The following is a 21,040-nucleotide window of genomic DNA, read 5'->3' as shown; positions in this document are numbered from 1 at the left end:
TTTTCAGAAATTCTCACCCCTCCCACCCCTCAAGAAGTTGCCTTAATGATGAGAGTCCTTCTGTGGACAATCTTACTTATGACTGTTTTTTAGAAGCACATCTTTAAACGTTCACATTGTGCGAGCATATATAACTGGTGGCCTGGTGACATGGAAGGGGGGAGGGATAGCTCAGTGGTTTGAGCATTGGCCTGCTAAACCCAACATTGTGAGTTCAATCCTTAAGGGGGCCATTTAGGGAACTGGGGTAAAAATCTGTCTGGGGATTGGTCCTGCTTTGAGCAGGGGGTTGGACTAGATGACCTCCTGAGGTCCCTTCCAACCCTGATATTCTATGATTCTATGAATGACTAGCTAATGAACCAGTGTTTCCCAACCTGAAAAATGGGCTTCTTTGGGGGAGGGGGTCAGAGGAGAGGATAAGTGTTGGTGTGGAAAGCAGCAGACCTGCATATATACTGCCACAGCTTCAGGAAAAGCAAAGCAGCTAGTTCCTTGAAAGCCGTCCACTTTCTCTCCCTATGGTGACCCAGGATGTAGCTGACTGATGGAGCAGCAGCATTTCAGCCTGGCTTCTGCTCCCATGGTGCTTGTCTCAGTCCAGTGTGAAGCCCATGGACACTGCACCACATCATCCCTTGCAGCATGTAGCCTTCTGGTGAGTGAGGCAGTGAAGTCACTTGAGAAAAGGGTCAGAAAAGAGGGAAAGAAAAAGTCAGCAAAAAACAAAACAAAGAAGGAATAAGAAAGAAAACAAGGGAGGGCAGGCAAGGAAGGAAGAAAGAATAAAGAGAAAATGACAGAAAAGGTAAGGTGTTCAGCTATCACTGTGACTGATGCAGCCTAAGAACATGGGTAGGTATGTGTATGCAGACAGAAGGAAGAAAATGAACAGAAAAAAGGAGAGACAAGACAATGATAACTATGTCAGGATATAGTGTATGGGGCCAATCTATCCCAAGCAGGAACAAAGATTGTGAACCACTGTAATAAACATATGCAGTATCCAAATAATAAATAACATAAATCTAGGTCTTTATTGCTGTATATTCTTGAAGGTTTTCTGTATTTGGCTAATATTATTGGGAGTAATAGTAATAATTAATTTTAGGGCTTTTTGCCACTGACCTCAAAGGGAGCTCTTAAGACCTGATCCTGAACAGCACCTAAGCACCTGTAACTGCCAACAGAGACTATGCTAAGATCTCTGGGTACCTTAACATCTTAACAAACCTAACTAAAAACCAAATGAGAATTCAACAAAATTATACAACAAATTAAAAAAAAACCTATAGCCAAACCCACCATATCCCATCCAATTATGTACCAAACTTAAAGTCACCAAAGTCCCTTTCTTTCCTTCTTCCTAGTTCTCTTCTTTAATTCATTTCACATGCATGTGCATGTTTGCTTTATTTGATATAAAGTCATTGTCAGTGTAAAGTCAATACACACAAGGAATTTCAATAGTGGAAGGAAACAGACAGAACAGATAGAAGCAATTACTGATAAATTAGCTTGGTTTCATTACTTCAGGGAAAGTTACACTTACTCTGCGGATGCAAGGTTCCATGCCGATTAGGAACAATAGGAAAACTTGATAAGGGAAGACCTAGGCCCAGATTTTTAAAGGTTTTTAGTCATTGCTGTGCTCAGCATTGCAGAGCCTAACTGATTTCAGAGCCTAAATCTCATTCCCAAAAGGGATGTAGGCACTTACAAGCCAAAATCCCAAACATGATATTTAGGCTTCTAAATCAGTTATACACTGTTATGGCAAGCACATCATCACCTAACTACCTTTAAAAATCTGGTCTCTTACCTATTATTTGCAGAAAAATCTAGATAAACTGATAAATGGATACAGGTAATTAAATGTTTAGCTAAAGATAAAACTTTGCTGTGCTGTTCCAACAATGAAATACTGTATTAACATTAAACATACAAAAGACTGTTAGATGTCTATTCCCCTTCTTCTCATTTCTTCATATCCTGGCCTCAACTTTTATCAGGCTTCCTTCTCTCTGAATCTAGTTGTTTATTGTTACAGTATACATTAAGGCGGCAAGGTAATTAAACAAGTGAGTAGGCCATAGGATTCAGCAAGGTATTTAAACAAGTAGTCCCATGACAAACTTCACAGGGACTGCTGTCAGTGAGCAATCTTTAAACATATTTTAAAACCTAAAGAAGTTCCTCAACAAAAGCTTCACTAACCTGCATGGAAGGGTGGAAGAATCTTTCAGGTTATTTAAGACAAACCAACCAATCCATATCTTAAAAGAACACTGTACATAAATGTTAGGAACCCTGGAAATTCCAAGATAAGGTTAAAATTTACAATAAATAAACAAGAAAAAATGAGTATTTAAATACACAACTAATAGCCCATGAACCTCAGCTCTGCCCCTCTAGTGCCACTAACTCTAGGTACAGTACAATAAAAGTATGCGCCTCACTGCAAGAGGTTCAGAGTACTTGCAGATCCCTGCTTCTACATGTGGAAGGAATGTTCACCAATTCAGAAAATCAGGCCCTACTGCATTAATATTTTTGTGGTCATTAATGAGATAATTTTAGGTAATGGATTAAAAAGTTAGCCGCAGTTTCTGGTTGTCAAGATTTATGCATTTGTTTACTTTCTAGTCTGTTTGTATTTTTATTAGTGGTGGTGTTTTGCTTCATAAAGTGGAACCTTAACTTAGAATTTCAGAGCTTTCTAAAGCTTGTGGTTTTGGAGAAAGATATAACTTCCTCTTATTTCAGTTTATTTATTTTTTGCCAGAGGTAACTAGAAGATTCTTTCAATCTTAACTCCACATAACTAAAGTGTCTGTCTGAGAATATATAATACACATATTTGTAAATGTTTACATATATATACTTGTATTTAGGGTGACCAGATGTCCCAATTTGATAGGGACAGTCCCGATTTTTGGGTCTTTTTCTTATATAGGCTCCTATTATCCCCACCCCCTGTCCTGATTTTTCACACTAGCTGTCTGGTCACCCTACTTGTATTGGACTGGGATAATACATATTACACACATACACAATATTATATATATATTCACGTACATGAAAGAACCAGAAGCATTTGTACACAGTATAAATACGATTTAGGTCTTTGGCATTAATTGTGTGTTTGATACATGCTGTGTGCATACATGTGGGTGTAGATGTGCCTTGTGTGTGTGCACAGAGGTGCTCTATGTGGGAATATTTGAGTGTCCACGTATTTTGGGTGTGTTTGCGTATGTTATATTTGGAGCTGTGTGTTGGGCAGGGTTTTTTTTGTGAGTTGGGGTGCTGTATTGCTTGGTTGTGTGGTGTGTTTGTTAGGAGCATTGTCAGAGGTGTCCTGCTGTGTGTTAAGCATATTGTAGGGCGGTGTGGTGTTGTGTGGTGCACTGTGGGTATATGGTGGGTGCTGGCTGCACTCTATGTATGTGTTTGTTATGTGTATGATGGTGTGTGCACTGTGTATGTTCTTGTTCTAAGAGGTAGCAGGTCCCATCTGCACTGTGTGTTTGTTGGATATGTGTGTTTTAGTGGGGGTGGGGTGATGTGTTGTGAGAGGCAGCAGATACTGGCTGCACTCTGTGTTTGTTGTAGTAGTGAGGGTAGTGTGTATATGTACTTTAGTAGAAGTGGGTGTTCTGTGTGATGAAAGGCAGCAAGGACTGGATGTACTCTGTTTGTGTGTTTTGGTTGTGTGTGTATAATGTGGTGTGTAATGGATGTGTGTGGTTAGAAGCAGGTTCCACCTGCAGTCTGCGTATGTGTTTGTTGTAGCAGTGGGGTGTTATGGGTGTGGATTTGTGGGTGGTGGTGATGTGGGTATTGTGTAGTGGGGCACATTGTCGGTTGCACTCTGCTGTGTGGGGTGGTGATGGATGGGTATATGTGTGTGGTGAGAGGTAGCAAACACTGGCTGTACTGTTTTTGTGCGTATATGTGTTGTGGTGGTCGGGGTTGTGGGTGTGAGGTGATGGAGGAAGTTGTGATGTGCAGTACCAATTGCACTCTGTGTGTATATTTGTGTGTTGTATTGGTGATGGGGTAATGTACGGTTGTACTTTGTATATGTTGTGCGTTGTAGTGGTAGGGGCTGTGTGTGGGCGGAAGGGCTGTGTATTGGGGGAAGGGCTGTGCAGTGAGGAGGGAAGGGGTGGGTAGTGGAGGGCGTAGGGGAGGGTTGTGTATTAGGCTGGGGACAGTGTGTGTGGGGAAGGGGTGTTCGGGGGGGCAGTGTGAGTGTTGGGGGAGGGCTGTGTATTAGGGAGGGGGCAGTGTGTGTGCAGAAGGGGTGTGCAGGGGGCACTGTGTGTGGGGGAGGGCTGTGTATTAGGGAGGGGGCAGTGTGTGTGGGGGGAAGGAGTGTGAAGGAGGGGGCACTGTGTGGGGGGAATCGCTCTGGGGTGGGGGGATGGGCTGTGGGGTGGGGGAAGGGCTGTGTATTAGGGAGGGGGCACTGTGTGGGGGAAGAAGGAGGGAGCAGTGTGTGTGGGGGAAGGGATGGGCAAGGGGGCAGTGTGTGGGGGAGGGGAAGTGTGTGTGGGGGAAGGGGTGTGTGTGGGGGCAGTGTGTGTGGGGGAAGGCTGTGTATTAGGGAGGGGGCAGTGTGTATGTGGGGAAGGGGTGTGTATTAGGGACAGGGTAGTGTGTGGGGGAAGAAGGGGTGTGTAGGAGGCGCAGTGTGGGGGGAAAGGGGTGTGTATTAGGGAGAGGGTAGTGTTTGGGGGCAGTGTGTGGGGGGGAAGGGGTGTGTAGGAGGGGCAGTGTGTGGGGGGAAGGGGTGTGTATTAGGGAGAGGGTAGTGTGTGGGGGCAGTGTGTGGGGGGGAAGGGGTGTGTAGGAGGGGCAGTGTGTGGGGGGAAGGGGTGTGTATTAGGGAGAGGGCAGTGTGTGGGGGGGAAGGGGTGTGTAGGAGGGGCAGTGTGTGGGGGGAAGGGGTGTGTATTAGGGAGAGGGCAGTGTGTGTGGGGGGAAGGGGTGTGTAGGAGGGGGCAGTGTGTGTGTGTGAGGGCTGTGTATTAGGAAGGGGCAGTGTGTGGGGGGGAAGGGGTGTGTAGGAGGGGGCAGTGTGTGTGTGGGAGGGCTGTGTATTAGGAAGGGGCAGTGTGTGGGGGGGGAAGGGGTGTGTAGGAGGGGGCAGTGTGTGTGTGGGAGGGCTGTGTATTAGGAAGGGGCAGTGTGTGTGGGGGAAGGGGTGTGTAGGAGGGGGCAGTGTGTGTGTGGGAGGGCTGTGTATTAGGAAGGGGCAGTGTGTGTGGGGGAAGGGGTGTGTAGGAGGGGGCAGTGTGTGTGTGGGAGGGCTGTGTATTAGGAAGGGGCAGTGTGTGTGGGGGAAGGGGTGTGTAGGAGGGGGCAGTGTGTGTGTGGGAGGGCTGTGTATTAGGAAGGGGCAGTGTGTGTGGGGGAGGGCTGTGTATTAGGAAGGGGCAGTGTGTGGGGGGGGAAGGGGTGTGTAGGAGGGGGCAGTGTGTGTGTGGGAGGGCTGTGTATTAGGAAGGGGCAGTGTGTGTGGGGGAAGGGGTGTGTAGGAGGGGGCAGTGTGTGTGTGGGAGGGCTGTGTATTAGGAAGGGGCAGTGTGTGGGGGGGAAGGGGTGTGTAGGAGGGGGCAGTGTGTGTGTGTGAGGGCTGTGTATTAGGAAGGGGCAGTGTGTGGGGGGGGAAGGGGTGTGTAGGAGGGGGCAGTGTGTGTGTGGGAGGGCTGTGTATTAGGAAGGGGCAGTGTGTGGGGGGGAAGGGGTGTGTAGGAGGGAGCAGTGTGTGTGTGGGAGGGCTGTGTATTAGGAAGGGGCTGTGTGTGGGGGGGAAGGGGTGTGTAGGAGGGGGCAGTGTGTGTGTGGGAGGGCTGTGTATTAGGAAGGGGCAGTGTGTGGGGGGGGAAGGGGTGTGTAGGAGGGGGCAGTGTGTGTGTGGGAGGGCTGTGTATTAGGAAGGGGCAGTGTGTGTGGGGGAAGGGGTGTGTAGGAGGGGGCAGTGTGTGTGTGGGAGGGCTGTGTATTAGGAAGGGGCAGTGTGTGTGGGGGAAGGGGTGTGTAGGAGGGGGCAGTGTGTGTGTGGGAGGGCTGTGTATTAGGAAGGGGCAGTGTGTGTGGGGGAAGGGGTGTGTAGGAGGGGGCAGTGTGTGTGTGGGAGGGCTGTGTATTAGGAAGGGGCAGTGTGTGTGGGGGAAGGGGTGTGTAGGAGGGGGCAGTGTGTGTGTGGGAGGGCTGTGTATTAGGAAGGGGCAGTGTGTGGGGGGGAGGGCTGTCACGGGGGAGGGGGGGTGGAGACCAGAGGCAGCAGGACGCGGCGCACCCCGCCGGGCCCGGACCTGCCGGCCTTGCGCCCGCCCAGTGCCGGCGCGTCTCGCCCCGCCCGCCCGCGGCAGGGGGCTCAGGCAGCGCACGGGCGGAGCAGCCGGGCCGGGATCCTCCTCCCGCCCCCTACGCGCGGCTCACACGTCAGGAGCCGGAGCAGGAGGCAGCGCCCAGCCCTGCCGCTGCCAGAGGCTCGGCGGCTGCCGGACGGGGCGGACGGCGGCTCCCGGCTCAGCCCAGCTCCCGGCGGGAACAGCGAGGGGGCGCCATGGCCGACGTGTTCCCGGGCCCCGAGCCCGGCGCGGACCCGGACGTGGTGCAGCGCTTCGCTCGCAAGGGAGCCTTGAGGCAGAAGAACGTGCACGAGGTGAAGGAGCATAAATTCACCGCGCGCTTCTTCAAGCAGCCCACGTTCTGCAGCCACTGCACCGACTTCATCTGGTGAGAGACCCCTATAGCGCCCCCGTACTGCCCCTGCCCTTATACCGCCCCCTGGGCAACTCCCCTCCTGCAGCCCTGCACCGACTTCATCTGGTGAGCGACCCCTATAGCGCCCCCGTACTGCCCCTGCCCTTATACCGCCCCCTGGGCAACTCCCCTCCTGCAGCCCTGCACCGACTTCATCTGGTGAGAGACCCCTATAGCGCCCCCGTACAGCCCCTGCCCCTTATACCGCCTCCTGGGCAACTCCCCTCCTGCAGCCCTGCACCGACTTCATCTTGTGAGAGACCCCTATAGCGCCCCCGTACTGCCCCTGCCCCTTATACCGCCCCCTGGGCAACTCCCCTCCTGCAGCCCTGCACCGACTTCATCTGGTGAGCGACCCCTATAGCGCCCCCGTACTGCCCCTGCCCTTATACCGCCCCCTGGGCAACTCCCCTCCTGCAGCCCTGCACCGACTTCATCTGGTGAGAGACCCCTATAGCGCCCCCGTACTGCCCCTGCCCCTTATACCGCCCCCTGGGCAACTCCCCTCCTGCAGCCCTGCACCGACTTCATGTGGTGAGAGACCCCTATAGCGCCCCCGTACTGCCCCTGCCCTTATACCGCCCCCTGGGCAACTCCCCTCCTGCAGCCCTGCACCGACTTCATCTGGTGAGAGACCCCTATAGCGCCCCCGTACTGCCCCTGCCCCTTATACCGCCCCCTGGGCAACTCCCCTCCTGCAGCCACTGCACCGACTTCATCTGGTGAGAGACCCCTATAGCGCCCCCGTACTGCCCCTGCCCCTTATACCGCCCCCTGGGCAACTCCCCTCCTGCAGCCCTGCACCGACTTCATCTTGTGAGAGACCCCTATAGCGCCCCCGTACTGCCCCTGCCCCTTACACCGCCCCCTGGGCAACTCCCCTCCTGCAGCCACTGCACCGACTTCATCTGGTGAGAGACCCCTACAGCGCCCCCGTACTGCCCCTGCCCTTATACCGCCCCCTGGGCAACTCCCCTCCTGCAGCCACTGCACCGACTTCATCTGGTGAGAGACCCCCTATAGCGCCCCCGTACTGCCCCTTATACCGCCCCTGTCCCTATGCCAGCACCGTCCTGCTCCCTGCCCCTTATACCGCCCCCTGGGCAACTCCCCTCTTGCAGCCACTGCACTGACTTCATCTGGTGGGAGACCCCTATAGCGCCCCCGTACTGCCCCTGCCCCTTATACCGCCCGCCGGTCAACTCCCCTCCTGCAGCCACTGCACCGACTTCATCTGGTGAGAGACCCCTATAGCGCCCCCGTACTGCCCGTGCCCCTTATACCGCCCGCCGGTCAACTCCCCTCCTGCAGCCACTGCACCGACTTCATCTGGTGAGAGACCCCTATAGCGCCCCCGTACTGCCCCTGCCCCTTATACCGCCCCCTGGGCAACTCCCCTCCTGCAGCCCTGCACCGACTTCATCTGGTGAGAGACCCCTATAGCGCCCCCGTACTGCCCCTGCCCCTTATACCGCCCCCATCCCTATGCCAGCACCGTCCTGCTCCCTGCCCCTTATACTGCCCCCCGGTCAACTCCCCTCCTGCATCCACTGCACCGACTTCAATTGGTGAGAGACCCCTATACCACCCCCGTACTGCTCCCTGCCCCATACCACCCCCGTACTCCCCCTGTCCCTATACCATCCCTGTACTGCTCCACTCCTGCAGCCACTGCACCAACTTCATCTGGTGAGAGACCCCCTATATCACCCCCGTACTGCTCCCTGCCCTTATACTCCCTCCCCCCCCCGGGTAACTCCCCTCCTGCAGCCACTGCACCGACTTCACGTGGTGAGAGACCGCTGCCCTGCCCCTGTACTGCCCCTGCCCCTATACTGCCCCCGTCCCTATACCACCCATGTACTGCTCCCTGCCGCTTACATCGCCCTCTACCGTCCCCCGAGCAACTCCCCTCCTGCAGCCCTGCACCGACTTCACCTGGTGAGAGACCCCTGTACTGCTCCTGTGCTGTCCCTGCTGCTATACCACCCCTATATTGCTCTCTGCCACTTACACTGCCCCTATACCACCGCTGGTTCCTATATTACCCATGCCCCCCCCAGCCACCCACCCTTCTGCTGTACTGCAGTGACTCCCTGTATACTGCCTCTATACCATCCCCTTCTGCAGCCATTGCAGTGACTTCTTCTGGTGAGAGAGCCCCCCCAATGCGGCCCCTGCTCCCTATATCTCCCCCCCCCACACACACACACATTGCTCTCTTAGCTAGCCCTCTTCCTGCAGCCACTGCACTGACTTCATCTGGTGAGACTCCCTGCTACCTTGCCTGTAACATCTGTCCTCTCCCCCTATGATTCGGGATGCTGTGAACTACCCACTTCAGCCAGCCCACCTTATGCTGCCACTGCACCTATGTAATTTGATGAGAGACCCCACTATACTGCTTGTACCTTGCTATTCCCACACCTTGCTAGGGAGGAGTTCCTCCATGCCATGTGCCTTCCCCCATATCTGATCACCTTAGCTAGGCCACTTAGTGCAGCCCTACTGCACCCATTTAATCGGAGTGACCTTCCTTCTTCCCCCCCATATTGCCTCCAACACAACATATCTATGTATTCATCCCTGTTGCCCAGCACACCTTCTGCAGCTAGTACACCTCTACGCCGATTTAACGCTGTTCTCGGGAGCCAAAAAATCTTACCGCGTTATATCGAACTTGCTTTGATCCGCCGGAGTGCGCAAGCCCGCCCCCGCCCGGAGCACTGCTTTACTGTGTTATATCCGAATTCGTGTTATATCGGGTCGCGTTATATTGGGGTAGAGGTGTACATTAACTTCTTTTGGTGACTTTCCTAGTAACTCGCCTATAGGAATGCATTTTGCGCACATCCTGCAGCCACTGGTGACTCTAACTGGGGAACCCCCTAGCTTGAACCCTGGGAACAACTCTAAATCACCTCCCATTATACTCTATGACCCGTGCCGTAAGGCACACGCACCCGTTTTGCAGCCATTGCACTTCATTTTGTGAGTCTCTTAGGGAGACCTCCATGCACCCTGGGGACGCCTGGGAAATGACACTTGATCCCTTGGGCAAGAAATAAACACTCCCTGCAGTCCTTAGATATGCACCCAACCCATGTTCTGCAGCCACAGGATCAGTTTAATCCGGGGATTATCTCTTGGACTGTCCTCCATCCCCTAAACATCTGTTTCCCTATTGTGATACTCGGAGCACACCTCATCTCCTTCAGACCACCGTACATTCTTATCCCTCCTCCCCCAACCCAAGATGTGCTGTCACTTCATTGATTTCATTTGCTGAGTCTCCCACATGTGCCCAGCACATGTGGGAGACTCCCTAGCCTTTATGCCTCCCTAGCATTCATACATCTAATCTCATCCTGCCCAGGTTCTACAGCCACTGTTTTAATCTGGTAAGGGACCTCCCTGCTTCCCAGCGTTTGCACCACTCTCCAGTCATTCAGCAAAACTTTTGCAGCCTTTTCATTATCTTTGTGATAGTTGCTGTTCCTGTGTTCCCTGTTGCTGCCTGTGGAGGGCAGGGAGACTAGAAAATACATTGCAGCCGGTGCCTCTAGATTAGCAAGTATAGGAAAGAGGCTGCTGAGAGACAGAGGACGAAATAATCAAATTAGAGGTCTGCTCTGGCCTAATTTTAAAGCCTGACCTGAACACAACCTAGGCACAAACCTGACCTGAGCATGTTGAGTCCTTTTTAGATCCAACCTGGACCCAACACTTCCCTCCAAACTGATATCGGCTGCCTCCACCTCATACTTGGGGTTCAGTTGGGTAGTGGCTTCTCACGTCTCGTGCCTGTGAATCCTCTCGGGCCGTCTCCTGCCCATGGGGTCAGCACAGTGGCAGGCGTGTACCCTGCCACTGCTGCCTTGCTGCGCTGTTTGTGCTGTGGAGTGAGATGTGCTGTGACTCGTGAGTGCCCTCTGCAGCATTCACAGCACAGTGAGGTGGTGGTGGTTGGCAGGAGCGGGGCACGCAGCTGCTGCAGCACCGACTTCACAGGCAGGAGGAGATGATCAGAGCCTACCTGACCAGACCTGGATCCGAGAGGGTTGGTTCTTTTCAGACCCAACCTGATCGACTCAAACCTGACACTGGGAATTGGGTCCTGTTGGGTTCAGGGCAGGTTGCAAGGCTCTGCAAGGCTCTTCAGAATCCAGAAGCAAACACTGAATTGTTAGTCCCTATCATGCTCTTGACCAAGTGGTGTACTCAGCTCACTCATACCCTAGGCCAGACTGGGCAATTTCAGCGTGTGCTTGCATGCGGTTGGCTTAGCTGCATCGTATACCCTCTGCTAAGCAGGGCAGCATTGAGTAGTATGCAGACTGATTGCTAATACGCTGTGACCTGACCTGAGACAGTGGGAATGGGTGGGGCACTTGGCTCACTTGTAAATTATATACATTCATGTGCTTCCTTCTCTTTATGTTGTGTACTGCAACTTGTGTGGAGAGAGGAAAGACTTGGGGGCTTGATCTTCAAATTTGAGGAGCACCCACCTTTCCCACTGACGTTAGTGAGAGCGGTGGGTGGTGATGAGCACTGCTGAAAATAAAGTCTGTTGTTCCTTGGGGCTCAGCAGTGTGAGAAGATTGTGAGGGGAATGCATGCAACTGGCTGTGTGCACACTGCACTTGGCTGGCTCCCTCAGCATGCACTGGGCGGCATGACCCTTGGCCTACTGTACATTCTCAGTTTCTCTCTTTGTACTGCCTTCTTTAACTTGGATGCTGTGGCAGAGAGAGACTGATTCTCTTAGCAAACACAATAAAACATGTGAGAGGGGAGCATGCAACAAACCGTTGAAAATATATGGGGAGAGGAGTAGCTGAAACGGACATAGGCAGACTGTAGAAAGGGGAAAAATAAGTTCTGGCTTCTCACACTATCACAATTTGGGGGAAATTGCAAAACCCTTCATTGTAAAAGTAGAAGAATTTAAAAACTGCTTTAAAATAAATCCAAAAAGAGTGAGACTTGGCAGGTGTGAAAGAATGCTGCAGGGTTATTGTCAGCATGTATTGGTACAGATAAATAATGCAGTTTTTAAAAACAATACCGTCATGATAAAAGGCACCTGATTACAGGATGTATTTGAAAGTGAAAGGATATCCTGTTGTTGACAGGTGGCAAGAGTAGTTGTACGCTGTGGTCTTTCCTTGCTAGTAAGTCTAGGAAGCTCTTAAATGTTCTTCAAAGACAGCATGCAGCAACTTCAGTACATTCTTTTTCATTATTGGTTTAAAGTCAGATGAAATATTGGGTGCTTTTGCACCAAAAACATGGCAAGTATGGCATCTTCAGAGGTCATTAAATGGACACCTAACTGTTGCATCCCCATAACAATTTCCAGTTGAGGGATAAAAATCAAGAATGTGACTATTATTAAACATTTGGAGGTGTGAATAAAGAACATGTAATATTTCAGTGGAATGAAGTCCTCCCCAAATGTGTGTGGGTTGTTTTTTGTTTTTAATCAAACTTGATGATCTTAATATCGAACTAGGTAGCAGATTCTTATTTAGACTTGCCAAATTTGTTTAAAGGAAATTCTACCCAAGGTTTGCTTTATTTTTGTGAAATTTTGGATGAGAGAGATTCATTACACTATAGATTGCATGAAACAGACTCAAATGTGAACTAGTATCTTTCAGTACAAACCATGAAGAAAGGATGCATTCTCAGTTTAGCTGGTCAAAGAACACTGTTGTCTTGAAATCTAATCACCTAACCTAAAAGTAGCTTCAGATTCTGTGTCCAGCCTTAGTCCTGTTGTCTGTTTTGGTGGTTTTATAATTATATTTGTATATTTTAGAAAAAACCATTTTTCTCTCTTGTGTTATGGAGTGAAAGACCCACACAAACAGGAAAACAGTGAAAAGACTGTATGGAAAGTATTGTCAAATATACTCAGAGTAAATAAGCAAATACAATTTTATAATCTTTCCAGTATCATGATCTTAGGTTTCACTTGTAAGAACAGTATGAAAAATGTTTCAGATAAAACTAAATTTTTTTGTAAAGTTGCATGTCCCTTTAATGTCAACTTTAATTTGAAGTAAATTTTTACTGAAGTTGCATGAGGTTTTTTTTAAATGATTTTTTTCTCTAAATCACAATAAATATTTGGATATGAGGAAGAGATGTTATTGTTAGTTATTTAATCATAAATTTTGTAGCTAAACTTCATACTTATTTTTGCTAAAGGGAGCTATATTCAATGTAATGGCTTTTGCTGGATGTTTGTCTTTGTAATTTGGTTTTGTTTTCTCTCAGTATAAACACTTTCAGCTACTGCCGCAGATACAAAACATACTCAAAAGAGAGAATGTAGAGAGTGTGTGTAAATGAGTACCAAAAACAACTATTTTTGTTGATGGAGAAAAAGAACTCAATGTCAAAATGAAAAATGAAAAAATGAGGTGGTGATTTGCGTGAGATTTAATATATTATTAAACTCTGGGTATGATAGCTAATACTATGCACATGTTTAAATCATTGTTTCAAACAATGATAACTTTATTAATAGAATTATTTTTAAAAGATTAGAAGTACAATAGTTATTAAAGCAGTGGCCTTTACTAATTTATTTTCTCTGTGTTAGCTGAATATTCTTTGTAAAAGCCCCAAAACAACCAGCGTCAAACGCCTTTCTGTACATCTGTCTCCTGATCTCATCCCGCAATCACTGTTGTAGATAGTTAAATCTCAATATGCATACTAAAATTCATCTTAGAATCCAACTATGGTTCTTTTTATAGCCCTCTAGCAGTTGGAGTATTTATAATATCGTAAGTATACACATGGCATGGAGTGAATTGTAACATTATGTAATATTCACAGATGACACTAATTGTGGATCCAAAATTGCTTGTAAAATAAAATAAAAATAAAATAAAGGTTTGCCAGAAAATGAAATTACATAGCTGGAATCTGCTGCTATTCTCATCTTTGAAATAGACGGGTTAATGCTTTGTTTTGTATTATAAAATCTGTTGCTTTCTTAACAAAACCTGAAATCATGTAGTTTAATGTGAGTTTTTTTTTTTTATTATAGTAGGTTAGTGGGAAGAAGCAATAACTAAATATGTTAAGACAGTGTTTGTCTTTTTCCCTTGCAGGGGGTTTGGGAAACAAGGATTTCAGTGCCAAGGTAAGCCACAAATTAGTTTATTGATTGGCATACAGTGTTACACTTCATTTTAAATCCAGCCAAAGGTTGACCGGTATAGCAAGAAGGAAACAAACAGCAGGAAAAGCTATGCAAGTGATCTGTCCGTATGTACGTTGAAAAGGATTAGAATTGTTGAATTAAGATTTTTTTAAAATGTGAAACAGCCAAACCAGAAAGTTTCTTTTGACAGAGTTTCCTCAAATTAAATGTCATCATCTGCATACAGTGCAGCCTCTAACTTTTTACAAAAAGAATGTTTATGCAATTTATACCTTACAGGGATCACTTTTTTTATTTTTTTATTTTTTATTTTTTGGGGTCAGGAGGTGCTGCATGTGGGGGTGTGTTGGAAAATGAAATCACCTTTTAGTCTTATGGATTTTCTTTCATGTCCCAATCTTTTTGTTTTTAATCTTCATCCTTTTTACCTATAAATTCAGATAGACCATTGGTTTGAACTCTGTTTTAATCAACACAAGGGAATCACTCTGTGATGTAGAATACAATTAAGAAACCCCCAAACGATAAAATGACTGTAATTAATTCCCAGTCAGCAGAGCTAGCAATTATTGTAATAATGTGAACTGATAACAGTTGGAAGTTATAATAGGATAGATATATTAAAACTTATTTCATGCTACGTTCTGTTATAGGCTTTATAAACTGCGCCATTGTGATACTCATTCAGTATTTATTCTGAGTTAGCAATAGTTTTCTTTGTCTACTTTATATATAGTATCGTAACCTTTTAATGTTTTTAATAGACGTCAGAATGCTGTAACTTCTTATAATTTATCTGTCCTGTTGATGCTACATGTGTACTCAGTAGCTAGCCTTCTGGCTCCTTCGCTCATTACACTTTCTACGATTGTTTGCTAATGCTTTAAACCACATTTTTCTATCCTCAATACAGATTTTATTTATTAAGTAGGGGAATGAGCGCACTGTTAGTTGTGGTCATTTCATGGCAGGGCTATTTTGATGTTAGCTGGCACTTTTAAAAATAAAACCTTTCTCATCCTGTACATACAGGGGTGATATCTTTAAAAAATATACCCTTGCTACTATTTTTTCTAGTGAAAAAGAGTGACTACAGTACATTTATATCCCCCTTTCTAAAAGTGTAGTCTATATTTTGCCTGTTGTCCACTATGTAAGCATATTTTTATCATAGAATTTACACAGGAAAAAAACCTTGTTACTTTTAATCCTCCTGCTATCACTATGTCTTATTGCTCTTTGTAAGTCATAGATCTAGTGTCATACTGCCAAATCTTTAATAACGTGACACTCTCTTTGTTCCATTAAAGACCTTGCAATTTGGCCTCTAGTGAAGGAATTATTTAAATGTTCAACACGGGCAGTTCCCTGAACTACATAGATGATGTTACAAAAATTAACTAAGAATGGGGGGTGAGAATGTTCTCCATTCATTTTGTATTTGTTTTTAGTGATGAACCTTTAAAAAATCAGTTGGTAAGGAAGTACACTTTTTTGTGTGTTGCCTTACTATGAAATGTGCATGTTCTTTTTCTGGTGTACTTCACTATTATGGGCCATGAACATGTCAAGTATTTAATATGTTGAAATTTAAGGGCCTCCCTGATTTCTCCCTTTATTGCATTTTACTGATAGAAGCTGGTTGAATACATAGGGAAGCTTCAGGTATGTGAATAGTTGGGTATGCTCAATGTTTGGCAAGGAGGTGTGTAAGAGCATGGGAATGAACTAGCTCTGAAGCGAGCATGTTATACCCCTCCTCCTCAAATATTTAAAAAACTTGGAACAAGATGGATAAAATAAATCCAGTTCAAAATCTTTTCAAACTTTCTCATAAGCCTGCCTTTAACTCTATGGGGTTAGGAGGAAACTTCCCATGTGTTATTCCATAATTGCTTATTGCAGAGTTTGTTGCATCTTTCTCTTAAGCAGCTGATTCTTGCAGTTATCCACCAATGATACAGGACTAGATGGACTCCTATCAGATTTAGTATGGCAGTTCCTGTTTCCAGTTTCTTATCTTTTGGGAGGGTTTCTCCTACTACACTTACACTCAAACTGGTAGGGTTAATTTTAATTTTCCGAGAGGAGGCCTATTAGGTAAGGAATGATATTTATCAGAGGTAAAGATCAGAGTTTGATCTTGTCTAATCTCCAAGACATTGTCTTGGCACTGGCAACAGTGGGGGATTTCATGCTCTGGAAGTGGTTTTTTTTCTGGACCCTGAAGATGTCCTTCCCCATGTTTCTTGTGCATCCATCCAAGCAGTATTTCTGTGCTTTTACACTGCTGGAGGATACTCTGGACTGTGCATTTGGACTCTGCTCTTACATGGTCAAAAGTAATAAAGAACATGATCATTAAAAAAAATTCTCATCTTTATCATGGTTGCTAATGCCATAAAATGCATTTCTTCATCCTGAATGTTGTTTGTCTGTGTGTTAATGCACCAATCACTGTGGTATCTGATCTTTCCTACTATAATATTTAAATGATGAACTTTGCTGTTTGCTGATCCAGATGAAAGTGAAATCACATTCATTAGAAATATTATCAGGAGTTGTCCTTGAATCTTAAATCACTCTCTCTGATAATTGGGTGGGTGCTGCACTTCAGCTCTCTGACTTGAATCATAGTTCTTTAGTTCAAAAACAGTTCTACTATAGATAGAAAATTAATTGTTCATTTCTTTCTCTCCTTCCTTTCTTCCTCGTGCCTCTCCCTTTTCCTTTATTATTAATAGTCAGAGTTATGTTTGAGGTCAGACTGCTTCACTGTAGCACCCATGCAACTCTGAAATGCAGGATTAATTGGGAACTTCAGGCCAGGCCAGGGCATTGTTAACTGAAGTGAATAAGTGAGAAAGTTTTGCTGAATCTGAGGACATTAAATAAGAATGTAAAGGGGAAAATAGGAAAAGAAAAGTAGAGAAATACTGGATGATGGGCAGATGGAAATGGAAGCCCAAGAGAAAAAGTGGGCCTTTCACCTCCTGGCAGCTAATGCAAAATAAAATCATAAATTTTACCTTAATTATGTAGTCCTTTAAAAACGTGTGTCTCTGTCGCGTCTTGTGTGATTAGGGATTTTGTTTATTGTAATGTTGCTTAAAAAAACATTCAGTGACTGTTTCATGTCCTTTGTTGTAGCCTAATTGTGTTACCTTGTCTTGATCTGGCAGGAGGTGGTGTGTAGAATGGGGTTGGAGAGGGGGAAGAATGAATATGCAAAGTGAAATGTTAAACCAGCTGTTAATTGAAGTTGGTCAAACCAAATTGATTTTTACAAGAAACTTTTTAACTTTAATTTAAAAAAAAATCAACCAAATTTTTATATCTTGGAAGCTAACTAGTATTGGAAATTAATGGAATTGTATGTTATTTGGAAAGCTGCTGTAGTTAGTGTATCATTTAACATTCCATGAGAAATAAAGTCACTACAGTAAAAGCTGTGTTATCTGGCACTTTACCAACTGGAAAGCTCTAGAAACTGGCATTTGTGAGATCCATTAAAAGTCTGGTTGTTGCAGGGCTGGCAGGCTCCCTACCTGGCTTTGCGTGGTTCCCCGGAAGCGGTGACTTGTCCCTGCTGCTCCTACTCAGAGGAACAGCCGCGGGGTCTCTGTGCGCTGCCCCTGCCCTGAGCGCTGGCTCTGCAGCTCCCATTGGCTGGGAACCTTGGCTAATGGGAGCTGCGGGGGCGGCGCCTGCGGGCGGAGGCAGTGTGCAGAGCTGCCTGGCTGCACCTCTGCCTAGGAGCAGCAGGGACATGTCACCGCTTCTGGGGACCCACCCAAGGTGAGCAACGCCCAGATCCAACACCCCAAAACCCCTCCCGCACCCCAGCCCCCTGCCCCAAGCCCCCTCCCTAACCCAAACTTGCGAATTAACCCACAAATCCTAACTGCATGCATTTACATGAACTGTTACAGTTAATGCTGCATGTGTTTTAGGTACGTCTCATACTCTTCCATATTTTTAACTTGTATTACAGGAAAGTCATATACAAAGTACTACTAAAATTCCAATTTAAAGTGACACTCTTGGGATAAAAATTTAATACAAGTTCTTTCTTGTCTTTGTATACTTTTTGTTCTGGATTCACTTTGGGTCTTGCAACAGTGTTTTTCCTTTGTCATAGTCAGTTTCAATTTCTAGCTGCCATGCACTAGGCCTGTGCTGAAGTATTGGGGTTTCAACATTGCAGGAGACAGTTTATATCCAAAAAATATTTTCATTTATGTTTTAAAGAAAAAAGATAATGTTTCTTTTTATCTTTGATTCCGTATAAAAGTCTTGCACAACTTCACTTTTGGGTGTAAACCAACCTTAAATTTAAATTTATCCTTTACATTTACAAAGGATAGTAAAATCAGACTTTTGTTGTTTGTATTTCCTTAATGCTCAAAGGCCCCAACCTAGTGTACTGTGTGCTGGGACAGTTGTTGTCTCAAAGAGTTATTCTTGCACAACTGTAGATGTATCGAGAGTGAAAATGATTTTGGTAAGTTCATACTAGTTCATATTCAAAACCACCATTTAGGATCCCATCCTATAAGTTCCTCTGTGTCATTTCATGGAGGGCTTGCACAATTTTATCACAATTTGGTATAATTGTTAATCTCTTCTCAAGAGTATTAGGATTGGAATCATGCAGGAGTGTTGGAAAAAACACCATGCCTATCTGTGTGGCACGGAGCAAATATTAAAATTATATATTGCAGGCCAGAACTGAGCTGTGTTACCAGAGTTCAGTGGGAAAATTTAAAGTTTTTGTCCGCGGTATACCGGTCCCTAGCTAATTCTGATTTTTTTGCGGAATTCTGAGTCCTTCACTATATAGTGCACCTAATTAATACAAAAGGAAAATTTTAAAAAAAAGTATCCTAAGCATTAATGTGACTGCCAATATCCACAATGAACTTTATTGAATGAAGTTAAACCTTACTGAGAGATGTTGTATTAGAAATGCAAATGTTTATGTACATTTTGAGATTGTATGGAACTTCTTTATCAGGAAGACAAGATAATACAATCTCTGGAAGGTATTAGGAAGTTCAGAGGTTTTTCTGGAACAGCTGTATGTGAAGTAGTGCAAATTCTCCCCTCTGAAGTTAATCTTTTGAGGATACTAACTGGGGAGAAAGACCCAATGTGTACTACTTACCTGTTTCTGGAAACTCCAGATTAAAGACCCCTGCAGTGTATAAATGGTGAACTGAACATGTTATAAGTGCACTTTTCCCCTCTGTTGATACTAACACCTTCTTGTCAACTGTTGGGAATAGCCCACATCCACCTTGATTGAATTGGCCTCGTTAGCACTGACCCCCCACGTGTTAAGGCAACTCCCATCTTTTCATGTGCTGTAATATATATACCTGCCTACTGTGTTTTTCACTCCATGCATCTGATGAAGTGGGTTTTAGCTCACGAAAGCTTATGCCCAAATAAAGTTGTTAGTCTCTAAGGTGCCACAAGGACTCCTTGTTGTTGCTGATACAGACTAACACGGCTACCACTCTGAAACCTGTGATGAACTTGTGACCACAAGGACTCCCCTAGGGTGAGGGAGTTAAATGACACATCCTGCCAGAATTTGTGTTAGGGTTGGGGTTAACCAGTATAAGCTTATTAACATGCATGTAGGTTCTTTTGTTGTTTTTAATGTTTTGTCTGCATTTCTTTTTACCTTAAGAATAAAGTAGGCTTGCTTAGAAAAAAACTGTGTGATACTTATAAACGTAGCAATTACATTTGTCCACCATCTCTGAAGAAAAAGCCAGCAGGTGTCCTGGGGCAACCTGTCTGTGCTGATAAATACATAGTGAAGGAAGGGAACTGTGCAGCTTGGAAATACCCTGGTCAGAAGGGAGAAGGATGTAGATCTCTACCCAAGAGAGGCAACAGCTAGGGAAGTCTGAGGGTTTGGTGCCCTTGCTGGACCAGGAAGGGGAAATACAAGTGCAGTTGCCATGTACTGTACTGTGATGATTATATCTGAATTTTCTGGCTCTGTTCTTCAGTCACTTCACTGAGCTCAGTTATTGCAGTAAACATTCAAACACTGGCTGATTTTTATAGTATTAGAAGTGGGCCTGAACCAGAGCAATCAATTTGAATCTCTCCTAACTTCAGGGAATTTTGGTTATGGGTCAAATTCTAGATGTGAACTTTGCAACTTGGTTACATATCTCTATAGTACATGTGACTGCTCCCATTCATTGTTCCTCTTCTGGGTTTTGTGTACCAACCTTTCTCTGTCTGCCCTTTTGGAGGGGGCAGGATGAGTGGTGGTAAGGGGCATCTGACTGCACTCGAGAAGGGCAGATCTTAAAGCTGTAAAATATTGCTGAGAAATGTTGGGCCTGATCCTGCTCTCATCGAAGTCAATGGGAATTTGCTGATGACCTCTATGAGAGTAGAATCTTGGTCCATATAGTTGGTGCACAATTGGGATCGATACACTATATGAAAATCTTGCACTTAGCTTTAAAATTCGGGCTCCATAGAGCTTTGTGTAACTATTAAGGTCGTCTTTCTGGACCCTTGCATTTGTAATCAGTTTCTCTACTATTTAATAAAACATTAATACTGTATGGTAGAATCATTGTCAGCATGTTGTAACTCTGATGGATTGTTAGTAAACAAATTGCGTTCAAGTTTACTCAAGCTGTTCTCAGAGATTTGAAACAGTTTTTTTCATTCTTTGTAGGTCATCCTTGTGATTGTTAAAGTGAAAATATTGTAAGATCATAAAAATGATTTCCCCCCCCATTGTCAAGCAAGAGAGCAAACTGGTTAGATGGGCGGGGGAGAGGGGGAAGCTTTTTGCTCTGTTTTCTGGAATCTCTACAAGGGGAATGCAGAAACGTTCAAATAGAAATTTAAACAAATTATTTTGTCTTCCAGAATATGAATGTTTCTCTTTTTAAGGAAACGGCCTTTATGATAAGCATGCTCATTAATGTGGACCTTGTTTATTTTGTATTTTTGTTTCCATCTGTTTCCATTTTTAAACAAAATATTTTCTGTGTGAAAACAGAGATGCATAATCATTCTAAAGAACAAGAA

The 21,040-nt window shown here is 45.6% G+C and overlaps 1 protein-coding gene across 1 annotated transcript in view; it reads left to right on the top strand.

Annotated features, from left to right (window-relative positions):
• Positions 1-6,577: 6,577 nt before the first annotated feature.
• The window catches only part of PRKCA (protein kinase C alpha), a 295,766-nt gene continuing 281,303 nt past the window's right edge, over positions 6,578-21,040 (top strand). The window contains exons 1-2 of the mRNA XM_065416263.1: positions 6,578-6,753; positions 13,914-13,945. Of these exons, the coding sequence (XP_065272335.1) occupies positions 6,581-6,753; positions 13,914-13,945 (205 nt within the window). The 5' untranslated portion in view covers positions 6,578-6,580. The remainder of the gene's footprint in view (positions 6,754-13,913; positions 13,946-21,040) is intronic.

The sequence above is a fragment of the Emys orbicularis genome, chromosome 13 (assembly GCF_028017835.1).
Source record: "Emys orbicularis isolate rEmyOrb1 chromosome 13, rEmyOrb1.hap1, whole genome shotgun sequence".
NCBI classification, from domain to species: domain Eukaryota; kingdom Metazoa; phylum Chordata; order Testudines; family Emydidae; genus Emys; species Emys orbicularis.
This window is presented reverse-complemented; position numbering and strand designations above follow the sequence as displayed.